At 36.9% G+C, this 17386-nt stretch overlaps 1 protein-coding gene across 3 annotated transcripts in view; it reads left to right on the top strand.

Annotated features, from left to right (window-relative positions):
• GLCCI1 (glucocorticoid induced 1) overlaps positions 1-12914 on the top strand; it is an 84752-nt gene extending 71838 nt beyond the window's left edge. For 2 of the 3 annotated variants that reach the window (XM_064487547.1, XM_010979619.3), the window contains exons 7-8: positions 8721-8841; positions 10028-12914. In XM_064487547.1, coding sequence (XP_064343617.1) covers positions 8721-8841; positions 10028-10379 — 473 coding nt within the window. In that variant the 3' untranslated portion in view covers positions 10380-12914. The remainder of the gene's footprint in view (positions 1-8720; positions 8842-10027) is intronic. The other variant, XM_064487548.1, reaches the window with a different exon arrangement.
• Positions 12915-17386: the final 4472 nt, after the last annotated feature.

Genomic DNA, 17386 nt, shown 5'->3' with positions numbered 1-17386 from the left:
ATTGTGGGTGGTTGAGAGATGCTGAACCAAAAAGGAGATGTATTAAGAACATGATAGATGAGTTCCGTTTTCATTAACTGGTTGTGAGATTGCCTTCAGGGCCTCTAAGAGACTATATTTGATAAGGCAGATAGATGTGTGGTTTCTGAAGTTCAGCACAGGTACTGCTTAGATCCTAAGTTTAGGATAGGACAGGATAGGACTTTACTATCTTTTTCCCAAAGATGTAGAATCTGTTTTATTATGAGAAAGAAGGTATATTCATGTCACTCTGCAAGATCTTCAGCAAGAGACATTATAACACCATGTTAAGAGCAACACCATGTTAAGAGCAACACTGGCTTTGACATACAGGAATGGATTTGAGTCCTGTAAACGTTTAGGCATAAAACTTACATTAATTCTCAAGGATTCAATAAATTGTAGCTGCTGCTATAACAATAATCATCATTATCATTACTTGTGAGAGCCCCAGTGCCTTCAGGAAAAGTAGAACAATTTGCTTTTCATCTACAACTTAACCAAAACCTCCCTCTCCGGCCAAATTTCTGTGAATGCTCTAATAATCTGAACTGTTTATTAAGATATAATTGACATAGAACACTGCATAACTTTAAAGTGTACAAGGTAATGATTTGATACATTTATATATTGGGAAATACTCATCACAAAAGATTAGTTAATGCCTCCATTACTTCACATAATTATCATTTTCTTGTTGTTACGGTGAGCATATTAAAGCTTTACTCTCTCAGCAACTTTTAAGTATACAACACAGTATTGTTAACTATAGTCACCATGCTGTACCCTAGATCCCCAGAACCTACTCATCTTATAACTGGAAGTTTGTACCCTTTGACCAACATCTCCCCATTTTTCCTATCCCCTGCACTTAGCAACCACTATCCTAACTCTCTGTTTCTATGAATTCGATGTATTTAAGACTCCACGTATAAATGAGGTTATATGGTATTTTTCTCTGATTTATTTCACTCAGCATAATGCCCTCAAGTTCCATTTACGTTGTTACAAATGCAAGATTTCCTTCTTTTTTTGTGGCTGAATAATACTCTATTGTATGTTTATGCCACATTCTCTTTATCCATTCATCTGTTCATGGACACTTAGGTTGTTTCCATGTTTCGGCTGTTGTGAATAATACTGCAGTGGACATGAGAGTGCAGGTATCTCTTCAACATAGGGTAATAATAACCTGAATTCTGACTGTTTTTAGACAAGTTAGACCTTTTCCTAAGACTTTGTCTTTCTTTGTATATTTTCCTTTATGCCCTTTTATTCTTTCATACCAGATACCTGCCTGCATAACACAAATCTTCTTTCTTCTGTTCCTTTTCTTTTTTTAATATAAAATGAGAACATTTGTCCAAATCATCTCTAAGGCCAACAGTTTTATCCCAATAGTTAAAAATATATATATTTCTTAGTAAAACAGTGATAATAGCTGTTTTCATACCTCATATCATTATTCGGGTTAGATGAGGTATTGGAGCAAAGTGCTTAACACAACCCTTGGTATATAGTAAATAATAAATGGTGTCGAGTGTGACTGTAGTGATTTTTTTTTCATTTCTTTAGAAATTATGGCGATCTCAGAATCATTTAAGACTTTTTGTTTTTTACAGAACTACTTCAGTTTGGGAATTAAGACTTCATTACACAAGTTTCTTAACATTATCTACCATAGTTAGCTGTGAGGCATTACTTTATGATTAAGATCAAGTTGATGTTACTATTCCCTGGAAAAATGTGTGACCTTCTCTTACAATGTGAAATTCCTAGTTCTTAAATCAGCTGCCATCTTTGTGAAGAGAAAATTAAAATAGTGTCTATCTCTTATGTATGTATGTATATGTGTATGTATACACATATACATACATACATATATTTTAGGATCGGGAGTGGAGGTTTATGTATTTCAACTGAGTTTATTTAAGAAGCATATGTTGTTGAGTATCTATCTGTATGTCAGGCACCCTACCTAGAGAGTGGAGAAATAGATATGAAGATGTGATTATCTGTTTTTAAAGAATTTATAGTCTAATAGGAATAATAGTAATATAAATAAATAATACATAATTATACAAGTATGTTCAGAACACTAAAGGTACAAATGAGGGAGCTGTCATTTTTACAGTTTCTGAAACTTACATAAGTCATTCGAACTATAATCTCTGATTCATTACTTCTCTGTGGACCATCCAAATTATTTTAAGATACTAATTCTAGCTAATAATTTGCATTTTCCACCATAAAGCTTAAATTGCTTTTTTGTTTCTTTATACTTAGTTCCAGTAAAGAAATAAAAAAGAAGCTGTAGATTTCTAATAAGTTTGCATCATTAACTATAAAAACACAATGATACTGTAATTTTGTAGTCAACAAGGATTGATTCGGAGTATCTCAGTATTCTGTAGTTGCTGTTGTAGAATAGCCTGTTGGGACATCGTTGGGCACCTAGATAGGCACATGCCAGTGCGGGGAGGGACAGCCATTGTGAATACATGCTCAATGAAAAATGTGCTCGTGAACTGATTGTTTTTCTAGTACTCATCTGTTACATACTTATCCTTTTCCTGACTTTATTATTTTTGCTTATTCCTAACATCTATTTTTCTCCATGAAGCATGGGCAGTTTGAGCCCTATGAAATAATTTTAGCTGATTAGCATACTGGTTTTTCTTTGGCTGTTTAAGTTGCAGTGCCAGGACAAAAACATGCTGACTATTGAGAAAAGTCCAACCATTAAGAGACTATTTTCAGGTTTTGGTTTTTTGCTTTTGGTGTTTTTTTTTGTTTGTTTTTTGGTTTTTTTTTTCCTGCAAGGTTTTCCCAGTGACCTTCAGACTGAAGGCAGCCTAGTCACATGTGTAAAGTTGCTGGGCTAACTAACCCAATAACAGCCACAGCTCCTACATTATGGACTATGTGGAGAAATCAGAGATCCAGAATAAGAGCCCTAATCTTGGCATCCTTAGAATATGCCCTAGAGTTAGCCTAAATGCTTCTACATTACCAAGCCCAAAATGCAAGGAAGAAAAATAGTCACTTATGTAGTGACAGTGTCAAATATTAGTTCCTTTAGCAGCTCTGCCAGCATTCCTTGATGGTAGCTAAAGTGGCACTGGGCAAACGACAAAATCTAGACTTCATTCTACCACTTTTAGTTGATCTTTGGCACAGTTCGCTTAGGCAGTTGTTACACAATTCTGCAGTTTCATAAGATACTGTGGAAACGTTGATTATTCTAATCATGGAGTCAGCCGAACCATTCTACTCAGGCCAACTAGTGAGAGTTGTATTCCAAGAATCCATAAATTGGTTACTTGGAACTTAGACTGTATTTTCCTACAGGAACAATATACGTTACGTGGATGGAGTTTCCAAGGGCCAGTGCATATAGGCCTATTCAGCTCATACTATGATATGGGTATTAGGGTAAACTTTGGGTAATAGAACTGAGCAGCCCTTAGTTACAGAAGAGAAAAAAAAAGTATTATATTTTCAGGGTCTAAGGCTGACCCTAGGCAAGACTTTTGAAAGAGACTCTTTGACATCTTCTACGTATGTTTTAAACTCTCTTTGCATTTGTCTTTAGGGCTCTGTTTCTTAACTTTCTTTGACCTTTGCCCTTACCATACTTTAACCTTCTATTTTCTTAATAGCCTAATTGGCCAAGATTTTGTAGCACTTTCCTTTTGTGGTTTATATTGTGAAAATACATACATTGGATATACTTCTTTTAGCCACCATTTCTTGAAAATCACTGTTTTTGAGCCTGAATCTGTTTCTTTATCAAAACATGATTCTAGGATGTTTATTATCCTAGAAGAACCTCTTGGTGGTGAAACTACAAAGAGTGTAGAAATTTTATGCCAAAAAACAACTGTTCTAGAACTATGTCCCTAAGGTCATTATCCCTATTTTGCTTTTTCAAGATGACATCTAAATTTATATATATTCTCATTATCTGACATGCATAAGAAGCACCCAATAAATGCCTTTCCTCTTCTTTTGGAAAATGTTCATAGTTGTACTAATGGCAGTTGCTCTGCTAACTTTCTGTGGTTGAGTTAATTATTCTTAATTCTAAACTAATTTGTATGCAGCTCAGTTCTAGCAGTTACAACCCAGAGTCTAGAATAAAAGCAGATCAAGATTTATTAATATGCCTGCATATATAGTTTCACTTAATCTTCTATTATCTATTTATTAGAATGTAAGCTCCAGCAAGAGCAGGTAACTTTATTTTACTCATTACTTTATCCTTAGCAGATAGGGTAGTGCCTAGCATTGGCATGGAATAGTGCTTGGTGGAGATCCTTTGAGTATTCCTGCTTCGTGGTATGTCCATTTTTTAAAAATCTATTTTTGTAGCTGTGTTGAAAACATTAGTGTCTTTTTATGTTGTTAAATCATATGCATTAGGCTTTTGAATATTCAAGAAGAATATGATAATCCTCCCCACTACTGCCACCCAAGAGAAGACAATAGAGTAGCCATTCTGAGATTATGCTATCTTAGTGATAGGCCTTTGGTGAGAAAGAAGCCATGAAGTTCAAATTTCTTTTGAAATTAGGGGAAGAGAAGTTAACTGGTAAAACCCATCTCATTTTCTACTCTGATCACACCTGGGGGAAAAATAAGGTATCAGCTAGGCTAGAGGAAAAGAGTATCTGTTGAATTTTTTCTCCCTGTTACCTTTTGTGTTCCTGTAAGAAGAAATATTGACACACAGAGGCTACTCCTTACACTCTGTCTCCTTGTGAGACTAACAGAAGGCAGACCCAATAAAGCTGTTACCCAAGCTGTAAGACTTAGGTAGAAGCATAAAATATTAGACTGGAAGGAACTTGATCATCTTGTCACCTTTCATATCTCTAATGAGGACCCTAGAGTTGAGATAGATCACAACTTAGTAGGGCAGGGAGTGTAATGGTAATGAACTCTGACTCTGGTGCAACCAGATTTAGTCTCTGCTCTGCCACTTAGTAATTATGTGTCCTTGGGCAAGTTACTCAAGCTCTCTGTGTCAATTTCCTTACCTGCAAATTAGAGGGAAAGATGGTACCTGCCTTAGAGGATTATGATGATTAAATGTGCCCAGGTGATTTTTCCCTTTGTTATCTCCAATAATATTACCACAATCCTATGAGTAGGAACGTTGCCATTATTTTAAGAATGGGGGACCTAAGGCTTAGAGAAATGAAGTTAACTTTATTCAATTTTATGGAGTCCAAATGCCAACAAAGATCTTCTGTCGGAACTTCATACTTCTTCTTGCTGCCTTTGCAGGAGGAAGAGCCATTATATAGGCATTCAGCTATGAAAGGGCCTGGTGTGTGGAGAACAGTAAGAAATTGTGGGCTGGAATGTAGGGGTAAATGGTAGGGAGTAGAAAGCAGTGAGACTGGAGAGGTAGATAGACCGCTATTTCATAAGGGCCTTGTAGCTTTCCTAAAAGAAATGAAAAGCCAAGCAGGTTATCTTTCATCAGCTAAAGGACGTGACCAGCTTTATCTTTAAAGATAAAGCTACAGAAATGGAGAGAGACAGCAGGAGGACAAGATAAGATGCTACTTTAATACCCTAGTCCTATGTCTCTAAGCTTGATTTATTACATACCTTTTCCAGCAACTTTTAATCTGTACTTGTAATATAAATTTCATATATTCCTAAGTTATATATGTGCATAATTCAATCCACAAACTAAATATGTGCTATTAAAGCTTACTTTCTCATTTTCAGAGCTAGAAAGTAAATATATATAAATGTTGGCCTGTTTTCTTCCTGCATGTCAGCAGATTGTTTTGTGCACCTCACTTGGGAAACCACAGGTGTAGGGCAAAGATGAGGAGGGGTAGCAAGGGCAAAGGAATTAGAGGAAATAGATGAAGAATCAGCAGCATTTGGTGGCTGATTGGATGTACAGGGTGAGGAAGGAGAAAGATGAGCATAAAGGCGAAGATCTAACAAAGTTCTAGCTTGGAAGGTGTGGAAAATGACTACCACCATTAATAAGGCAGTGTCTGTCAGAGAAGGGACAGGCTTTAAAACAAATATCATATAAGCTTAAGATTCCATTTGATTATCTGCCTGAAGATGTTATAATACCATTTCCCTTTGGCAAGAATTGGGGAAAAAAGAGAAACACTGAGTTTTACCTAATATGTAGCATTTTGTTTTGCCTTCTATTTTGCACATAGTTAAGTGTTCAGTAAATATGTTAAGTGTGCATTTAAAATTACATTGAAACTTTTATTAGAAGTTTTAATTTTTTTCCCCCTGTAGGATACTGTAAAAGCAGTTTAATATGAACAATGTGTTTCAGTTTTTTGAAAACTGATGTCTCTGGAAATTTTTTTTATTTAAAAAGCTGAAGAATGTAAAAACTACGATTGTGTCAGAATGATTTTCCTGAGATCCTTAATTGTATTACTTTTCAATATAGAAAATATTCTACGTAATCAAATTTATTTTCAGCTTAGTTTTATCATTATGATTTATATTTATAAGGGGTATAATTTTAGTCTATAAATTGGTTTGAGGATTGTCTTCAATAAAATGATGTACTTTCATTTTAACTGCCATATCAGATAATCAGATTCAGAGTGAGTTGTTCACATTCAGGTAAGATTCTGAGTGAGTCGGCAGCTTATCAGTGACGCCAAGTCAGATTTGGAGATGATAATAAGCAGTGTTGTTCTGTATGTCAGAATTATCTTTGTAGAAGCAGCATTGTACTGACTGTAAGTATACAAAAACAAAGGAACAACTACAGTTGGTTTGCTTAATTTGTAAATTAATGCCAATTCAGTGAATACTTACTGAATGATGTGGTTAAAATATAAAACACCTTCCACATATGACAAGTGGGCCTGACATTTGGAATGTAAGTTATGTCCTGGTTATTCAAAACACGGTCTTAGTTGAAACAAAGTTCAAAAATATAAGTAGATTCTATAACCTTCTCATTAAGAAGTTGCCTTTGAAATTTTAGAGACTGTCTGTAAAAGCCAAATGTTCTCCTCACTTGTTCACAATTTGGTATTGGAGTTCACTGAAAAGGCAGGCATTTCAATACAATTGGTAATGCCAACTGGTTCCAAAAGCTTGCTGTCAAGAAATGCTATACAGTTGTTTCTCCTGATTTCATTAGGCCATCAAACCACACTACAGATGATAATTTCATTTCCTGAAGCAAAAGAAGTTATTTAAATAATAGAGTAGTAATTCTGTTTAAATCCTATTTAGTCCATCATATTTCTAATCTAATTCTATCAGCTAACTTTTAATCATGCTCTTCATCTCTTTGTATGTCTTTGAGTTTAGTGTTGATTGCTTAAGTCTGAAGAAGTCCAACTTAATTCTAAAATTTAATTCCTTCCAAGAGACTATGCATAATCTGTACAGACATGCATAAAAGTAGTGATGGAGAAACTATGTGGTTTTCTAGGTTTCCCAATAATGTGGCCTTATTATTTTGCAGGCAATGGTTTTCCAGCCAGAGATATAGCCATATTCAAGTAGAAGCACACATGTGCATTGCCAAGACTCACAGAGTCACTCTTTGAATCATTCACCAAATACACTATAAGTGTGCCTAAGAGGTCTACTTTCTAGGCGTGTATTATACTTTTTTAATGATGATAAAAACATCCCTATTTCTCAGATTCTGAATGTTGGACTTTGTACTGTATCCTAAACGTCAAAATTGTGACAAACATAATTAAGGTACTAATCTTTCAAAATATATATGAAAATAATACATCTCAATAGATCATATGCTTAGTATTTTAGCATTGGGGGTTGGTTTGCATTAAGTCAGACTTTGTTTAAATAGGACTATTGTATTTATACAGGTATGTTACTGACTTTACAACTTGGCATCTTACAAAGATAATGACACATTTTGTTGGATTTGAATTTCCAAAATCCTTTGCCAGGTAGGAAAGGGAGAAATTGCATATAGTTTTTATGGCTTTTCATGAATAGAAGGTTTCTTTTTGGTCAAAAAAATATGAAGAAAACATGTTAGGTAAAGATGCTTTTAGATTCCTCATGCTTCCAGTAGCAAAAGTACAAATAGTGCTGAAAAAGTTTTTTTTATATAGACATTTTAAAGGCAAAATTCTGAATATTACCTTTTTCATTCTGGGCCAAGGGAAAATATAATATGTTCTATAAACCTATTTTTCCCCTGCATACATGTTATTCATGGTGGTTAGTAAAGTAACATTTCTGCTAAAAACTTCTGTAATGAAGATTATTCCACATATTAAAATGTTCAATTAAATTGGTTGGACAGCGCATAACTATAAAGAACCCTGTATTATAATCTCTTGTAATTCTTCTGTGTGGCTTATAAAAATTACCCCATTTATTTACATTTTTGAAATACATAATGATGTATTTGTTTTCAGGATTACAGATCTACTTTATTCAAAATATACTTCTCTGGACCAAAAAATCCACTTTTTATGTTCGGTGGTATGGCAGATTACTGTTGCACTGAAGCTTTTATTTATAAGAAATGTACTATACAAGGGCATTAGAAATAGCTTTGCAATAAAGGAAGCCCTGTGGTGGAAGTGAAGGGGCAATAGTGGATAAACTGTTGCAAAAGGCTGCTTGTTTGGAAATCAAATTTAATTTAAAAGAGCTTTCAATCACTAGTTAATATAACTGCTTTAAATTTACAGACAGTGGGAGTAGCTCACCGTTACCCAAGTATGCTTCATCTCCCAAACCAAACAACAGCTACATGTTCAAACGGGAGCCCCCAGAGGGATGTGAGCGAGTGAAGGTCTTTGAGGAAATGGCGTAAGTAATGTCTTTTCTGTCAGCTGGGATCTGCAAAGCTGTAAAGCTTTTTACTGAGACCAGTTGATTACAGATGAATCAACTACTCCATCCAGCTGATAATGTGTTTCAAAACCAAGTTATGAAAGGAGAATTGAATAGGCAAAAGAGATCTTATTGAAGGAGACTTAGCATCTGTATGCTAGAAATATATAGGGTAATACAAAGAAACTTGGAAATTCCTCCTTCCTACCTAGAAAATCTATTTTTAATCAATAAGAATTTTTCCATTCAAAAGCTGTCAGTTTAGATGGCTGACAAAAAGACAATTAGCAGCGAGTGAGTATCCATGTGTGGCTAGCCTAACAACAGTGATTCCACAAGCCAGAGGGAACTCACTAACTACTCCTTCCCTGCACGCACATCTAGCACGTGTATTCATTGAATTTAGACTTTCTGCTTGCAGATTTTTTTTTTTTTACTTTTGAAATTTCAGTATGTATAAATTAGAAATGAAAGGAAAAAGAGGTTCATGCTGTAAATACATTGCAGAATAGCTCAAAGAAAGAGTGTGTGACTCTTGGACTCACTTATCCCTTTGTCCCAGTGCAGGTGCCTAGTGGAGGCTGCTGTCCTCTTGCATCCTAGAAGGGGACAGGGACTGATTTTGCAGGAGTTGGTGGCTTAGTGCCTGGGAGTGGGAAGAGAGAAAGGGCTTGTGGATGCTGCTCTGTTGGGCTGACTGGCTCTTCGAGAAACTACTGAAACTTTTTTTCCCCTGATCTGTGATAGTAGAAGTATTATAGAGTTACAGGGAAACAAAGAGGAAATACTTAAAACCAAATATTTGATGGGGTAAGCCCTCTGCCAATATACTTAACAAAAAAGGTCATTCTAACCTTACATAATCTTCAACTATAACATGGGAGGCTTTTCCATGTTCCTAAATGAATGAAAGCAAACTAATGATCTCTGAAAAAATTTGTCTGCCCATTTCTGAAAATCCTTTTGTCTCAAATATCACCTCAGTGCTGTGTACATCAGTAGTCTGCCAGCTGACTTGTGCTATGGAAGATGTTTACCCCTCTGTGTACACTTAACTCATTCCCTGCCATTCACATTTTAGCTGTTTTAGAGAACTCCAGTTAATTCAGAAAGTGCTTAATTTTTTAATGATTGTAAACCTAATTTTGTTTTATGGTTTTAGGTCTCGTCAGCCTATCTCAACCCCTCTCTTTTCATGTCCTGACAAAAACAAGGTTAATTTCATCCCAACCGGATCAGCTTTCTGTCCTGTAAAACTTCTAGGCCCTCTCTTACCTGCCTCTGACCTGATGCTGAAGAACTCTCCTAACTCTGGCCAGAGCTCAGCTCTGGCAACCCTGACCGTTGAGCAGCTCTCCTCTCGGGTTTCCTTTACATCTCTTTCTGATGACACCAGCGCGGCAGGCGCCACAGAGGCCTCTGTCCCACAGCCATCCCAGCAGCAGCAGCAGCAGCTCCTGCAGGAACTGCAGGGTGAGGAACACACCTCTGCTCAGAACTATGTGATCATCTAAAGTGAAGGGGGAGCTGGCCTCTACCCTGCGTTCCATGGATGAGGAACTAGATCTCAGACATCTACCTGCATGGAGTGACAAACTTTCTGAACACCACCACCACCAACAAAATACTTATCAGCATCATAAAGTATCTCTTAACACTGATCTTGGCAGGGACGGAACTCCTATTCAGCAGTTTTTGTGGAAAGCAGTAATGCTTGCAAGATGTGTGTGTCATTCAGCATTTTAAGTGGAGACTATGCATTTCATAGTATGTTTGACAGATTAGTACTGTGTCCTGTGTTTTGTTCCAAATTCTTCAGTATAAATAAGCTCTATATCAGAAAGTTGCCTGTCTAAATAGAGAACGTCTTGCTGTGTTTTGTCCTATGGAAAAATACTGTACTTCAGGATTATGTTTACAATTGATCCAGGTGTTTGTTTCTAACTTCTGTAATACATACAATGCAAAAAAAAAAAAATGGCCACAACAGTTGCACAGTGCCCACCCTATGGCCTAGCTTCAGGTACTTCAGTTGAAGTCTAAACTCAGGTAACTTGGAATGTATATCATACTGGGATATTAACTATTTCACAGCTAAAAAGCTAAAGAGGGAACATCACTCTTTTGCCTTCCCTTATTTTATGCATTACCCTTTCCTCATTACATTCCACATTCTTAAAATAAGAAGTGCATTCAACCCTAGGAGAGCGAAAATCCTGGACATGGGTGAACATGAGGAGAACCAGCAAATCTGTGGTGTCTGACATCACTTTTGTCATGTGGTTACAAGTAAAACAACTGTTGCATTCACTGTTTCAACATGTGTAAATGTGGCTTTTTTTTTTTTTGACAAGTTCAGGTGTTGCTTAATGACTGTTACAGTGTTGCAAATAAAGTGTCCAGTACTAGACTATACACACACTCCACAATGTGTGTGTGTGTAGTTTAAAAACAAGAATGTCTAGGTCTAATTTCAGAGTAAGTGAAGTTTCACAGTGGATGATTGAGATTTTGTTTGTTTATGTTGGCCATCAGGGTCGTGAAATGCTACTGTTTTATCTAAAGGCACGTTAATATTTAGTTTCTCTTTTGGAAATTCTTTACAAGTTAAGAAATGACACACTTTCGGCTATAGTTTTCCTCAGTTTAGATGCCTCAGTTGTATTCACATAGAGAGAGAATATGTTGGTCTCAGACCTCAATATAAGTAAGCCGGTTATATGCTGACCTACAAAAGCAATAGTGTGAACCTGTCTCATTTAAGCCTCTCATAATACTACCATGAATAGTTCTGTTAATATTTTGGATGTGCGAAGTAGATCATAACCCAAGTAAATAGCCTTGAACTTGCAGACTTGACCTAACATCTCAAAGTGTGAGGAAAGCCCTAGATAGTGCAGACTGGCCAGTGGAAGAGCCCAAATCAGACACTGTTTTCTGCAGCACACAGTATTCAAAAGCAAAGGGAGGTGTTTGTATTTTTATTCCATTGCCTTCAGTTCAATAAAACAGAGTTGTTTCATCTGTACCTATAGTATATGGCACGATTTTCTTAAAAATTAGGGGAACGAGGTGCCTACTGCTACAGGAACGTTTCAGTTCCCTTCAGTCATTCCTGGGTTTTTCTTTCTTTTATTTTCTAAAGAGGTTGAAGAAGGAAGAGGTGATAAAGAAAGCAACACCATAGATTTTTTTTTAAAGAAATGGTATATATATATATATGTATATGTTTGTGTGTGTATGTATTTTGTGTATTATTTTGTCATGATCTCAATATCTTCTTTCCACCAAAGTTTGCAGTAATATTCTCTCCTGAAGGTGCATTCTGGCTCCTTTAAATTAGTCAGTGTTATATTGTAGGAGACTGTCATGGAAAAGGACTCAGTTTACTTTTGCCATTTTCACAGGGGAACCTTTTAAAACAATCTATTCAGCAGCAGACACCTTTAACTCTAATAATCTCAGGCCTTGATGAAAATACTATATTTTGTAGATTATGGTTAAAGGGAGAAAATAATTAGTTCTGTAAGATAAATATGAGCTCCATTAACTTCTGATGTCTGGTTTAGCATTACATATAATGTGTTGATCTTATGCTCTGCTTTTGTCCAAACAAGATGCAATAGTATCAATATCAATTTCTGAATAATGGACGAAACATGCTTTTTTTGGTGATGAAATCTGATGTACGATATTTATAGTGACATGTGCTTTTATTTTCTCATGAGAAACTAAATATTGTGTTGTACATTTGTTCTTAGCATATATTAAAGTTTTGAACCAAATGTGTTAAAGCTTATGCTTTGCCATGTAAATTTCCCAGAAGTTGTTGAGCTCAAATGTATCCTACATCCAGCTGTAGAAATTTGTCAGAAATTGTTTAAATTTTGTATATAGTTGTACTGTTTAATTCTAGCCACTGCGCTGAACAGTATTTGAGTTACCATACAATATGGCTTTACACAAGGAAATGTGTGGCTTTTGTTTTGTATTTTTTCAGTATAGAAATTCCTGTGTCTTATTTAAATAAAGTTATTAGTAAAACTGGAGTAGTTCACATGTGTTTTTGGAAAGACTGGGCTTTTAGCATCTTACCTGAGTTCAGCTCAGGGTAATGGCAGTATTCAGTGCTCCTTGAGTTCCTAACCTGCTCCCAGGAGCTGTAGGTAGTGTAGCCGGATCAGATTTCCACATCCTGGTTTCCTCTTGACATTTAAGTTGCACATTTTCCATCACAAGCTAAGAAGCTAGATGTCTAACTTCCAAGTCTTTGTCCTGCTCCCAGCTTATAAGCACCTTAAATAGAGAAAACATTGTCCCCATGTCATTATTTTATGCCCAAGAATTATTTATTCAAAAAAGTTAAGTTCAGTGAAATCACCACAAAGGAAGTTGCAGCAAAATTTTTAAAAGCTTACTCTTTTTATTTATGTTTAGATTCAGGATAAGAGAACGAAAAGGTTTACAGAAGAACAAAGGAGTGCTGATGTTATACCCAGTTATCCGAATAGGGTCATCATGGGCCGCATTGGGGGCTTGACAGCAAATACAAACCACCTTGAGAAATAATTTACCAGTAGTGTGTTCTTTATTTCCCAAGCGTATCTCATCAAAGAGATTGATAAGATTTGACTCTAAGTTGAACTTTAAAATGACTATTTAGTAACTGTGTTTTGGGCTTTTAAAAAAACAAAGTATAACCTTTTAATGGTGAGTTTGATCAGCTATCTTCTTGAGGGCAATATATGACTTAGGCAAAAAGTTATCTACCTTATTACACAAGTTTAAAACTCCGCTGCAAGGGAATGTGAAGCAAAAGTGGAATTCTCAGACCCACTTTTGCTTGACTTGATCATATAATAAGCTCAACATTAATTAAACAGCCCTGAGAAGCAAGTCAGTGTTTGCAAAATCAAACCTAAGGAACAGGAAGGGGAAATTAGTTCTAAGTACTCATATATGTTTAACCTTACATTAGCTAGAAATAATCACTTAAAGTGTGTTTATGAACATTGCACAATAAATGTTTACCCACCCTCCACTGTGAGGCTATGTCCCTTCCAGCTCTGAAGTTCTCCTAGCCCCAGTATAGTCCCTTCTGCTCTCTACTGGCAGCTTCTACCTTCTGCCTTATCTTGGGTACTCAGAAGCCCTTCTTCCCCTGTAAACGCACTCCTTTGGTGAACTCAGGGCTCTCTGCAGGCGCTTTGTGACGATAGATCCTATAATTCACACCTGGAGTCAAAACCTGAATGCCACAGTCTAAACCCACGGTTCCAGTTGTCTGAAGAGCACCTCCTCTCTGACTTCTTGCCTCATTATTTCAGTAATTAAGTAGAATGAAGACACTCCCTTTTCCTTGTGGTACCAAATCAACTCTCCCCCTTTACACTGCTATTTCCCAAAAGACAAGGACCAGAATCCTAGGTTCTGAAGTTTTCTCCACCTAAATCTCTCACATTTGCCTTTCTGTCTTTGTTATCTCACCACTAAATATCAAGCTGCCGAGATACGATGGGGGCAGATCAGACAGCCATGCCATGTGAATGAATTTCCTTTGAAATAGGATTCTAATAGGAAGGAAACAAAATCACTAAGTTTGCTGGACTTGCAGTAACCTCTACTGATGTAGACCAGGAGTTGACCAACTATGGCCCATGGGCCAAATCTGCCCCAATGCCTATTTTTATAAATAAAATGTTACTGGAACAAAGCCATAGTCATTTGCTTATGTACTGCCTATGGCTATTTTGCTGTATGATGGCAGACTTAAGTGGTTAACAGAGAACTCTGGCCCACAATACCTAAAATATTTACTATCTGGTCCTTTACAGAAAACATTTACTGACCTCAGCCACAGACCAAAGAGTAAACTAGATGTAGGTAACTTGTGTCGTAAGTGTGGTTGTTTTAAAAATATGTCCACAAATTCTTTACTATTTCTCTCTTCCAGAGGTAGAGCTTAATTTTCCTAAGTGTGGGCTGGACTTGCTTGAGAATAGAATACAGCGGAAGTGATGGGCTGTCACTTTCACAGTTAGGTTATAAAAAGGCTCCTGTCTTGCATGTGCACTCTCTTGGATCACTTGCTACAGGAGAAGCTACATTGTGAGGATACTCAGGTTATCTATGGAGAGACCCACGTGGCAAGTAGCGGAGTCCAGTGAGCCACCAGCTAGCAAGGAACTGAGGCCTCCTGCCAGCAACCATGTCAGTGAGCTTGGAAGCAGATCCTCTAGCCCCAGTCAAGCTTTGAGATGCCTGCAACCCCAGCCAACAGCTTGACTGTTGAACCTCATGAGAGACCTCAAGCCAGACCAGCTAAACCACTCCTGGGTTCCTGACCCTCAGAAACTGAGAGAATGTTTGCTGTATTAAGCTGCTACATTTGGGGGTAATTTGTTACATAGGGTTAGAGAACTAACACAATATAGCAGCTGCTCTCTGTGCCTCCCCCCGCATGTATTTACCCATTACTGCCACAGGATCACCTAGAGTCTTACTGTGTCATCCTGTCCTCTGGTCCAGAAAGGGAGGCTTGCTTTTTTGGAGTGGACATTTTTCTTTTTTTTAAATTGAAGTACAGTTGATTTACAATGTTGTGTGGAATGGATACTTCTTGAATGAAGCCCATTTGGACTAGGTCTAAGATAAAGCTTTCTCACACAAAATTTTGTTATTTGAACAACTCACATAATAGTATGTCTACGGTTTGTACCTAAAAGTTGTCTAACACTAAACCATTTTACATAAGAAAATACAATGAGGGGGAAATTAAATCCTTGCAGAAAAGGATTCCCCATGGAAAATGTTGCAAGGAGAGGTGAGACATCAGTTTTAAAAGCTGGAAAAAAAGACAAAGCAGAATCTCTCAAGAAAATGAGAAACATTTCCATCGTGAACTTTTTTTTTTTTTTTTTTTTTTTTAGTAAACAGGAGGCTGGTAACCCATTGATTCTAATGGCCTATTCCATTTCAGAGGCATTTGCATCTCTCAGGGGAGGAAAAATAAAGTTTTTCAAAGGCTTCAGATCAGTTGGGTGATGACCCCTCTCATTCAAAACAGCCATTTTCTTAAGAATGACTAAGAATTTGAATAATTAGATCATTTTTCCTCCACAAGATTTTCTGATAACAAGGAATGGGTCCCCTTTCACACTCCAGATTCTACTCAAGTCTCAGAATCAGTTTTAAGCATGACTTTGCTGACATTCCTTGAGCCAGAATTGAGTATGGCCCTGCAGTCAATGGATGTTATTTCAAACCACTGCGGGGAAGAAGGCAGGATAAAAGGTGGAGGTAGGGCTCCGCAAGGACCTGCCAAATGGAGAGAAGGGTTGGTGAGGGAAAGGCAAACCAATTCTCAGGTATTCTATTCCACTTTGTAAGGGGAAAGGGTTATACTCAAGGGACAGAAGGTAACAAAGGACACTGCTCATGTGTTGTAATCTGCAGCCTGCCATTTTTCATATGGACTGAAATCAAGGCAAACAGGGTAATCTTACCTCACTCTCCATTCATCTACCCGTTTGATTACAGACAAACACCTGGTGTGGTCTCCCCTGCTTCCCTTCCCAATTGACCACTGTGGGAGCTTTGTCTGAAGAGCCTATTCCTTTTTGAATCCCTGACCACTGATTCTCCTGATCACTCTGCTAAATCCATGACCACTGCAGTAAATCCTGCAGGAAGACAATAAAGAGGTAGAAGGAGGAGGCCAAAGATGGTCACACCTGGGGAACAGGATCTGTGGGTGGGGTGAGGAGAGGGCTGAGTTGAGCTTTCACAATATTCATATGCCCTTTTGAGATATTTGATTTTTTCTTACAATAAGCATATACTACTCCTTTAGTAAACATTTTCTAAAAGAAGACAGGGAAGCAACATGACCTTCATTTTTGCAGACTTGCTGGCAGGCCTCTTCCCTCTACCTGCACCACCTTCTTGCCATTCATTCATCATCCTTGTAGCAGAAAGTGGATATGACTGAACTGACTGCTTTACATACTCTTCATATAAAGACAAGGTGAAATTCAAGGAGGTGATCGACAAGAAAATAAATGTTTACCTTCAAAAGTAATCAAAGCAATGCAAATTAAAACAATTTGTTTCCCTTAAACTGGCAAAGATTACAAAAGAGGACAATATTCAGTGATAAGGGGGCAGTGGGGATATGGTCATATATGCCATTAGAATAAACTGGTACACTCTTTCTGAACAAGAATGTGGTAGCACTTACACCAAACAACAAAAAGCAGGTTACAAACCAGTGTGATCCCTTGGTTTTGTAAAAATGAAGATATATGTGAGTTAAAAAAAAAAAACATGATGAATGTACAAAAATTAATAGTGGTTATGTCTGGGTTGCAGATAAGTTGCCTTTAACATTTATATTTCTGTTTTTCTAAGTTTTCTTTAGTAACAACTGTTAACCTTGTAATTTGAGAGAAAATGTATGTTAATTTCTACATATCAAGGGAGGGGAAAAACTAGGGAGGAAAGGAAGCAAATGGTAGCAAAA

This window comes from Camelus dromedarius, chromosome 7 (genome assembly GCF_036321535.1).
Source record: "Camelus dromedarius isolate mCamDro1 chromosome 7, mCamDro1.pat, whole genome shotgun sequence".
In the NCBI taxonomy this organism is placed as follows: Eukaryota; Metazoa; Chordata; class Mammalia; order Artiodactyla; family Camelidae; genus Camelus; species Camelus dromedarius.
The sequence above is the reverse complement of the archived record's forward strand: the minus strand, read 5'-3'. Positions and strand labels throughout refer to the sequence as shown.